Source organism: Acyrthosiphon pisum, chromosome A2 (genome assembly GCF_005508785.2).
Source record: "Acyrthosiphon pisum isolate AL4f chromosome A2, pea_aphid_22Mar2018_4r6ur, whole genome shotgun sequence".
NCBI lineage: Eukaryota > Metazoa > Arthropoda > Insecta > Hemiptera > Aphididae > Acyrthosiphon > Acyrthosiphon pisum.
The window spans coordinates 37,480,847-37,491,498 of NC_042495.1; the positions used below are offsets into that span (position 1 = coordinate 37,480,847).

The 10,652-nt window shown below is 29.1% G+C and overlaps 1 protein-coding gene across 1 annotated transcript; it reads right to left on the reverse strand.

Moving 5' to 3' along the window:
* Positions 1–2,797: 2,797 nt before the first annotated feature.
* LOC115034143 lies at positions 2,798–9,596 on the reverse strand. The gene is made up of 5 exons (XM_029489931.1): positions 8,777–9,596; positions 7,916–7,967; positions 4,193–4,292; positions 2,961–3,119; positions 2,798–2,866 (listed from the first exon to the last, which is right to left on the reverse strand). Exons 1-5 carry the CDS (start codon positions 9,501–9,503, stop codon positions 2,798–2,800), a joined length of 1,107 nt encoding a protein of 368 aa, XP_029345791.1. The 5' UTR covers positions 9,504–9,596.
* Positions 9,597–10,652: the final 1,056 nt, after the last annotated feature.

Here is a 10,652-nt window from a genome sequence, read left to right on the forward strand (position 1 = left end):
ATGGAAAATAAACGGAAGAGATCGATTTTCGATGATGCTGATGATAATACACATATCAAAAAAAGGAATAAATGCAGTTTAGTTCCCACGCGATTATTTCGATTTTTTTCCCCCCAAAATATGTGTTTTTATGCACTGAATAAAAAAGTCCCATTCAAAAATTCACGCATTTTTTTACTTAAAAAGTTATAGCAAAAAAACTATAAAACAGTACATTTTTCAAAAATACGATTTCTTCGATAAAAACATCGAAAAAACTTTTTGATTTTTTTTTAAAAACTATGTTTTTTATGATGGATGGAAGTATGCTAAAAGATTTTAATTATCGTATTTGCTGTTTAAAAATTAAAACCAACATTTACACTTAATCACAGCTCGATATCACAATATCCCTCCGCCCTCCTCGGCAGTGACTACGCGTTATCGGCACTCGTCGCTACGCTCCTCAGCGCCGTCGCTCAGCTCCGCAAATCAAAAATATTCCACAACTTATTATGCAAAACCACCTCAAGTAGGTAACAGGGACAAAACAGTTACGGATATGTGAAAATTTAAACTAAAATTGATATTTTGCTTGGACAGTGATTATATGTGTATCGGTACTCGTCGCTACGCTCTTCGGAACCGTCGCTCCGCTCCGCAAATCGAAAATATCCCTCGACTTGTTAGTCTTGGAACTAAACTGCATTTATACCCAAAAAATATTGAAAGTCTCTAGTAAGTACTCGTTTACGACGTTATTATTGGTCCACAACTTTATTTTTTCATCAGATAGGTAATCAAATATTCTCTATTCTTCTAATTTCGTTTAATTTCCATCGAACAACTTTGATAACGGCTAGACGAACTGACATATTATAACATAATATACTGTTACATTCGTTACACCTTATATGTAAAATATATATTATACACAAAACACTCATTATATGATTGACCAATACAAAATATACACACTCAACCCTTTTCGACCCGTACGTTATTACTTATTATTAAAATGACACACGGCAGTTAGTTCTACCGTAACCATCAACAGGAGCGAATTCGGTCAATATTTGCTAAACTTATTTTTTCTTAAATATGAAACATAATAATTCGCACAAACAATATTCATTTTCTGTTTTTGTAGAGTGGGGGGAGATGCGTCACTGCGTCTAAAACATAACATTTGAGGAATTTCAAAAATATACATAAATATTAAAAACATTGAGTGAGTATATGTATATAATATGTATACATATGTAGTGTTTATAGGTGCAATATTATTAATTATGTTCAATGCTACAGACATTCCGTATGACGCTGATGACGAGGACTCGTCTTCAGAGAGCGAATCACACGTGGAACACATTTTAGCGGCTGCAGATTATTTTTCACCCAAAATAGACAAAGTAAGTACCCATCTATACATTAGACGCTCTCTGACTTGCTATTAATGTATTTATATAGTTTGAAACTGACAGCGGGTACTTGCTTAAAAATGTTTCTGTTTACGATACGCTTTCGCCAAACATAAAGTACTGCGAAAACTCTTCCACGGATAACGGTTCACAAGCTGCCTTTGGGAGTCAAAAGTAAAAAAATTCTAATAGTTTTCGAAAGCGCAGGGAAAAAGAAAAGAAAAATTAAGGAAAGACGGGAATTTTCACAAAATTGATTTTGGTTTTTAGTATAACTCTAAAACAAATGACTGTAGATATATGAAATGATCACTGGTTTTTTATATTAGTATTTTATAAACACGTAAAAATGTTCAAAAAATATTTATTTGTTTTAAATTGTTTACAAACATTTTCAGTTTCCTCTTTTTAAATATAAGATTTTAAAATTTAATACAAGATTCCTTAGAAGGTTATCTAACTTTATCAAAAAATAAAAATGTCAATAAGAAAGTCAAATAAAATTTTTTTGAGCGTTTGAAGTTCTAATTTTTACAACATTGTATATTCACCCGATTTCTCATGTACCTAGCGATTTTCTTATTTTGTTGTAATTCAAAAATTAATAACCGTACACACTTGAGATTTATATCATATTATGTTTATTTTATCAATATCCTATACTTGATAACATTTTCAAGATATTTTGACTTTTTCTGAGCTGTTTACGGACAATTTCAATTTTTTTAGTTTTTTTTTAAGTCAATAATATTAATAATTATACTTATGTCTCAATTCCGCCTATTAAAAATAATAGCGATTAGACGCCCGGCATCTGTCTGGCGTTGAAGTCTCCGTCGCGGAGTTCACAATGGGTGTATTGTAAAATAATATCATAATGGAAAAGAACACACATAGCAATAAGTTATGGTTTGAGTCTGATTGTTAAGTAGTAGATATGATAATGTTAAGGTCTGTGTGTAAGGAACAATGGAGTATAGAATAGGATATTAATATTCAATTAATTAGGGATAGCATGAAAATGAGAGAGAATAGGTCGATATAGCGTTCGGTCATTGTACAATGATGAGTGGTAGTGAAAGTGGGGTAAAATATAGAAGTAAAATTATGGTGGTAGGAGGGTGTAGACAAGGATGAGAAGATTGAAGAAAATATGGATAAAAAGTGTACATTTCATATGGAGGTGTTAGGAGAAAGTGGTCGAACCTGTAGAATTGTGAGAGTAGATGAGTGGTAAACTGGTGAATGTTAAGTAAGGTTAACAATCCTGAATACGTAGAAAAGGATCTTGGAATGTAAAGGCCTTTTGACTCTTTGGCTGAAACTAACGAGTTGTGGACAGTGTATGTGACTTAGGTACATAATATTAATAACACGAATGCAATTTTAACTTAAATTCATCTTGAACTTTTGGGTGTAGTGGTTTTCAACATAACGGATACGACGTTGTAAGACATCGAAATTATCTGAAATCAAATAGTATTTAGTTATACAACTATATTTAATTAGTATATTTGTAATTAGAATTATTATTTTGAAAAAATGTTAGTAAATATGTACGCTTGCAAATAATTGTAAGTTGATGATTTTTTTTGGTGAAGCTCTTATCAGCATTTGATTAGCATTATTCATCTGCATTGACAATAACAACAGCTTCTTAAATTTTAAATTCATTTTCGTCCAATCACAAGAGTATAGACTCAAGTTAACGCGTTCTCTCTGCATAAAGTAAATCATACATAATACATATAAATGATATAATCAAACAAATTGCGTCATTAATAATACTATTATTATATACTTGTATGTTCATATTTTCAAATAGATAACAATAAAGAAATAATTCTAAAGAAATATAGACAGCTGAAGACCCGAGTTTGATCAAGATGAGAGCTGTATCACTTGTATCCGATTCCGTTGTCAAGCATACCTATCAAGACAATTAATTGAATGACTAAAAATATGTATTCATATAATATTGTGTATGGGCTATGTTTGTGTTAAACATAATGCTTAAAGTTAACACTAACGAACCCATTTAATTACATATTATTATAATTACAATGGATGCAGTGAAACCTTCCCTGACATACACCTCTAAATAGCGGACACTTACAAATAGTGTACAATATTTTAGCAACCCAGAATGGCAGAATGTACGATATTTAAAGGTGTCCCTGTATATTCCTCTTTAAATTAAGTAGGTACCTACTTGTTTAATTTATGTGAAATCTACATAATTAACCTTCTTAAAGCTTTTCTATAGGCTCAATAGGTTATGTATCTACTCGTGTTTTTTTTTTTACTAAATAGTAAAACTAATAACAAATTCATATTTATATTATGCTCTCTAAAAATTCGACGAAATTGTATTCAATGAAAGTATTAATACTGATTCAAAACTAAACCTTCTTAAACGTAAGACTTTTTGATTTCTTAACCAAAATCGTAACATTATAAGTTATAACTCCCGACTCCATAACATGTAAGTAAAATAAATTATGATAACAATAAAAGCGATGAGTTATGTTAAATATGAAGTATCTCACTCAATATTAGTCTTTTAGTTATACTCTGTTAGTATAGGGTAAGGTGTTTTGTATTGTAGAATATTAAAAATAATTTTAATTCACTGGGACATCAAAAATATTCCTACTACCTAAAGAAACAAACAAATTTCAATAATTGTTTTATTACGATTTGTCTGTATAATACAAAGATACTGCTTTTAAAATTATACATTCAATCATCACTTCTATATTATAAAATATAAACTTAAATAAATATCATACCAAAATGAACAGGTAAGTCAAAATTATGATAAAGGTTGAATTAATAGCAACTGCCAGCAAAACAATGGGTTTCATAGCTGAATAAAACGATTGAGTTTTCCTGAAAAATAAAAATGTATAATTATAATCGTTAGGATTCATTTATTTTTACAATATTTGCAAGCAACTATTTCTATATTTAACAATATAAATTATAAATTTTGTGAATGTTGTGTTAAACGTCGTGTTATGGAGCAGAAGATTTACTCCAATCATGAACACTAAGGGGAGTTACTATATCATGGTAGAAGTTTTGATTTAACTAGTTTGCTTTTTGGTGGGTACCTATTATTTAATTATTACAATTTTAAATATTTACTTATTAGTAAAATAAGTTTTTAATATAAGTTGATAAATAAATATGTAACTACTGAATTCTGGTTACACACACGAAAGTGAGTTTTAGGGGTACATATTTTGAATTTTAACTTTCTAATAATCCAGTTTTATATATACCAATCGCAAGACCATTACACAATGCTTTGGACAACGTATAAGTGCAGTTCCACATTGTTGTTCCGATACATTTTTTTAAATCCATTACCACCTATGTTTCGGTGGGTGAGTCTAAATACGCCTCTGAAATTCAGTTATATAATGTTTCCGACTGATATCAACATTTAATAAATAACCAGCTAGGAATTCTAGCTGACTACAGGCTCTACAATCTAGTAAATTCTATAGAACGACATCAATATGTCTGATAAAATGGAATATTTAAAATTTAACCATAGTCCTAGAAGGAACAATCATCAGTTTATGGTGAGTCAGCACAAGTGAAGAAACATAACTTTAATCAAATGTATAATATACATGATTTTACAGTCTACGCACGACGATTTAAAATTTATTTTATTGTTACGTTGGGCCATCTAGACACGGAACTCACTACATTGATAATTTATTTATACTTTATACCTATTTACGTACTTGAGTTAAATACTTTGTATCAGTAAGGTATTTTGAATAAATATTCGGGGACGTAATGATGCCAACTAATGGCAGTGGTGGAGTCAGTGGTCTGGAAATGGGAAATTTTTAAATGGCCTGGTATAAAAAAAATGTTCTAAACTATTGTAATCTATAAATGTTTGAATCTAGAGTACTATAGATACAGTTATTGAAAGTATGGAATAGCGTTTATAAATAATAATGAACTTTTATTAGACCTTTCATTATTATCTTCCGGTAGATTACCAAATGTTTCCATAGCTGTCATAACTCAATTGCAAAAATAAAACCATTTATTAAAGAAAAATAAAGTAAAAAATAGTTAAAAAATAAATTATCTGACGAATTTTTAAACTTCTCACAATCTTGAAGTTATCTAAATTAATCTTTAGATGATGAATATGACAAACTATATACCATAACTTGATGACTTGGAGAATAAAAATAATGACCTTTATCATGACAACTCCAAACCGTACAAGATGCAAAAACTGTTTCATCTGCTGTTCTAATGTTAGAACGTTAAAAACTTTCCATTCTGTTTTAATATAACCCTTTAATTATACCTATACGTGATATTATTATTATTATTTATTATTATGTACATATATGCATACGCACCGGAGGACCCCGAGAGGCTCATAGGCACAACTAGACTTCTAAAACGTGGGTTTCCTCATCACAGAGCCGTGGTGGATTTTTCCGTAATATGTATTGTCTATATAGGATTATGTCATAATTTATAATGAATTAGGTAATATTATAATGGCCAAAATAGTTTAAAATTTTTTTCGGTAAATATTTCATAATTTAAAAAAATGATATTTTACTATAATAATAATGATTAGATCTAAAAAACAAGGGGTTCTAAATTCGAACCACCCTAGTTACGCCAATGCTAAGGTATATCATATAAGTGTAACTTATTTTCAAATACGTATCCAACATTAACTATAGTCTGTCCATTTTCACTGACATTACCTACAGTAACACAAGTAAGTTATTGGAGATCATTTTCAACACTGAAATATTTAAAAAAAACAGATTGCGTAATGTAACGGTTCTCAATCTTTTTATATCCACGTATCACGTATGCACATAGCTCAACAATTATTGTCAAGACGTATCCTCTTGAACAAATAACTTATTTTATCAAAAATGTATACGTTATTTTAAATTACGTACCAACCTATGGAGTTTTATTTTATAGCTACGAAGTTATGACAATATAAGCAATTAATGCACAAAAAAAATTAAATACGAACAGTAATTATTTATAATATTATTATTAATATCAAATAAACCAAATAATATTTAATATGAATCCATTGACCATTCCATTTCAATTTTTTTTCCAAAGAGTGATTATCTTTGCGTACCACCTATGAGCCTTTCGCGTACCCATCATAGTTTGAGAAGTGTTATGTATTGCCGTAATGTATTTAGTTGGTGAAAAAACTTAAGTTGTTATCTATATTATTATTATAAATTTTAATATATATAATATTATGTTTTTTATGTTTGTTGTTTATAATTATCAATTATTATTGTTACCTATAGTTTTACTTATTTTAATATTAATTGTTATGCTAATTTATAAGCTATCTTACAATCTACCTGAAAAAATGTATATTACGTTTTTGTTAAATTGTCAAACATTTATTTGTTTGTAAGACCTGAATTAAAAGTGAAACAACTCACATTTTGTGTTATTATAGAACATTTATAATAAAGTGAGTGGCCTGGTAACTATTATTTCTTGGCCTAAATTTGGGCCTGATACATTATAAACCCATGACAATTAATGAATACTCTATATTTCAGGGGCGGCCAAACGGTCGATCGCGGACAATTTCAAAGTCGATCATGTTAGAATTTATTTTTAGGGACATGCGCACTAATTGTTATCGAACTGTCGATAAGTTTTATCTGTTTAATTGTAATCTGGTTTCGTGTGTCAAATGTTTATCGGTCATGAATGTTCATTTCACTGTGTTCTGTTGGTGTCTGTTGTGTTTAAAATTTATAAATATGAGTGCACATAAAAAACAAAAAACTTATCATTTTCATCAAGAATGGGAAATGGATTTTTTTTTACAATGTTGAAAGACAAGTGCATATGTTTGATATGTCAAATAACAATATCCACAACAAAAAAAGGTAATCTAGAAAGACATTTTAGAACTACGCATTCAGAATTTGATATAGATTTCCCTCCTAAAACTGAAGTACGTAAAAAGCAATTAGAAAAATTAAAACTTGAAATTGATAAACAACAATTGATTTTTACTAAACCAGTTTTAAAATCCAAAGCAGCAACAATTGCTTCATTTCGAATTAGTCATGTTTTAGCTAAGAATAAAAAATCATTTCAAACCGGTGAAATAGTAAAACAAGCTTTTTTAGAAGGCGCAGATGCTTTATTTGAAAACTTTAAAAATAAATCAGAAATTTTATCAGCTATAAACGATTTACAGTGATCTCGTAAAACTGTGACTAGAAGAGTAGAATCTATAGGACAACATTTAGTTGAAATATTAAAACAAGACATCAAAGAATGTGTATGTTTATATGCACTTATTCAATAATAAAAAATTTTTTTATAAAAGTCGATCCTCAAAGGTGAAGTATATTTTTAGTAGATCGTGACCAAAAAAAGTTTGGCCGCCCCTGCTATATTTAGTATAGTAAAATCAAAATAAATATTTATTGCAAGATAGAAAACATACTTACAAATTAAGGTGCTGTTGATCACGTAAAATTGATTTTAATTGTTCATAATATTCTGTAATAATAAAATACAATTATTTAACTGATTAAATAATTAATAATATACATTTTAGATTCTGAGCGGAGCACGTCAAAGTTGCCCCCCCCCCCCCCAAATGGTCCCACAGACTTCAAACTGGTATCATAATTTTGCAATTTTTATACAATTAATTGCATGTCTCTCCAGAAAAAATTGCAATTCATCGTGGGGCCCGTAAATTCAAAAATACTTATAGGGAGACCAAGTTCACGCAAGCCCCTCCCACACAGATGATCCAAAATAAGCACAAAAATCTAAATTAAATTGAAATACTAATAAAAAATCTGTTTGATGAAAATTCATATTTTATAAAAAAATATAAATTAAATATACATTTTAATAAAAATTCTGTTTGTTAAAAAATCAATAAAAATTCTTTTGTAAAAAAAAAAAAAAAATAAAAACCAACAATATAATATTATTTTATCATTGAATTCAAATTTAACATCATCCATTAGAGTGACCCCCTTGTAACCTACTGTACAGCAGAGTGACACCCACTTTCCCACCTTATTTTTATTTAGTTTAGTTACGTTGGTATCTTGTCATACAATATCATAATACTCATTATACATTTAATAACAACATAATATTTTCTTATAATTATAATATATTATTAGTACTCAAACTCCATTCTGAATATAGTTCTACTAATTCTTGTACATCAAGTAAAAAGTATATTATATTGAAAGTAATTAAAACACTATTGAGTACTACCCATATATTATTGTTCTTAATACCTATGTGTTTTTGATAATATTTAAAAATATTGTTTTATCTCTTACTTATTTGAGATTTGTCTTCGTGCCCGATGTTTTTGAACGCATGAATAAGTACTTCTTGTTGAGTAATTATAGCTGAACAAAATGAAATTAATATCAAATCTGTCATGACCATAAAGTACATTGCAAACGATAGTGTCGTTGTTTCCATTAAGACAAATATAATAATATACTGATTATAAGTGTGTGTAGATACGTCATAACGTAAGTTCATAATATTCTTGTAACGAACATTTGAATTTCCCGAAATCATGAACATGTTTAACACGAGTGGAAAAATCAACCATTGTATTATAACCACAATGGAGAAAATGATGTACCAATTTGTAAATCGTATTGTTTTATCACGATATTTGTGCAGAATTTCACTATAATTACAACACGTTTCACTCGTCAAAAAATTGATTCGCGTAACGTTAAACACTTTCAAAATTTTTTTTGCGTTGTACAGGTATACGATTAACTTCCACAAGGACAGATACGTATGTATATTAGTGTAGAAGATGAGAAAATAATCGATGTTGGTAACGACGTCGTCCTTCTCGAAAACTGATCCTGCATTTCCATAACAGACAAAACACTGGACGACCACGGCGAACATAACAAAACTTATCTGGTGAACGTTCCATCCGAAAACCTTTCTATTACTAGAATCGAATATCTGGTAGAAATGACATTGCTTCAATAGTTTCAAGTTAATAGCTACGTCTTGATCCTTAAACGTATTCATCTAATGTGGTGTTGTCAAATAATCTGTAAAATATAATGAAAGTATATATTATAGTATATTCAATTATTGTACCTACTGGAAATGTTGGACCGTTGACAGGATGAAATATATGTACCTATAACAAAGTATAATATAATATAATATAGTATAATATAATTTCTATAATATATATTATAGAAATCGGTGACACAAATAAAAACTAAAAAATAAGATATGGATTGTTTTGTCTTTTGTGATATTTTAATGTATGATTATCAGATTAGTCTTAAACATCAATACTATTATATTTCATGGTGTATTTGAATGAAAAATTTAACACCAACGCTGGAATATATGGACAAAATAAACGTCGTTAATCGTATTGTGAAGAAAAAAAAATCATAATATGATAATCCCACCCGTTTCGTCAGCCATTCTTGTATGAGTACCTTTCGGTACCTTTTATCTTTTAACGTCTCGTACATTTTTATTTGCTTGGTGTGTTCCTGGTCTATATAGGGAGTATGGATTTCACAAAGTATTTGTAAAACTATTTAACTGTATACATAATTGTTAGGCGCAATTTTTCTTTACAGGGCCCAAGGCCGCTCATTATGGGTCCCACTAAAAAAAAACTTATCCATGGTCCTTTAGTGTGGCAGACCGACACTGGCAAGGAGATAAAGATGCTGTACACACATGATGTAGCCCACTTATAAATCATAACAAATAAAAAATAATATTCAATTCATATGGAAATTGCCTGTTGGTCGTTATTTAGCTATAACTACATATTTTTTTTATTAAATAAGAAATGTTCATAATTGTAGGTAATACATCTAAACCATATAATACAATGAAATTACTTTTTATTATTATAAATTATAAAATTAACATTGTGATATTATACTTATAGATTTCGATCGGAGCGATGAATGTATCTTTTACAATGATTATGTGTATTTTATTTGTGTGTGTGTATACTGTATATGTTACTGTGAATGTCTGCAATTGGTGAGTGCTGATAATGACCGGTTAATGTCGTCGTACACCAAAATCATTAGTGAATGTTAGCATATTGATTAAATTTGTACTCTTTGTAAATATTCAATAGTGAATGTCGACATGTATATAATGATATTGGTAAATATTGGTACTGCCGATATTATT

What these genes read in the sequence shown, in the direction of transcription:
- LOC115034143 (XM_029489931.1), bottom strand. Translation starts at nt 9,503, where the DNA reads ATGAATACGTTTAAGGATCAAGACGTAGCTATTAACTTGAAACTATTG. An exon ending in CGAAGACAAATCTCAAATAA is followed by an intron (nt 7,968 to 8,776) that starts GTAAGAGATAAA and finishes TTATTATTACAG; the next exon opens with AATATTATGAACAATTAAAA. An exon ending in TGACTTACCTGTTCATTTTG is followed by an intron (nt 3,120 to 4,192) that starts GTATGATATTTA and finishes TACTTTATGCAG; the next exon opens with AGAGAACGCGTTAACTTGAG.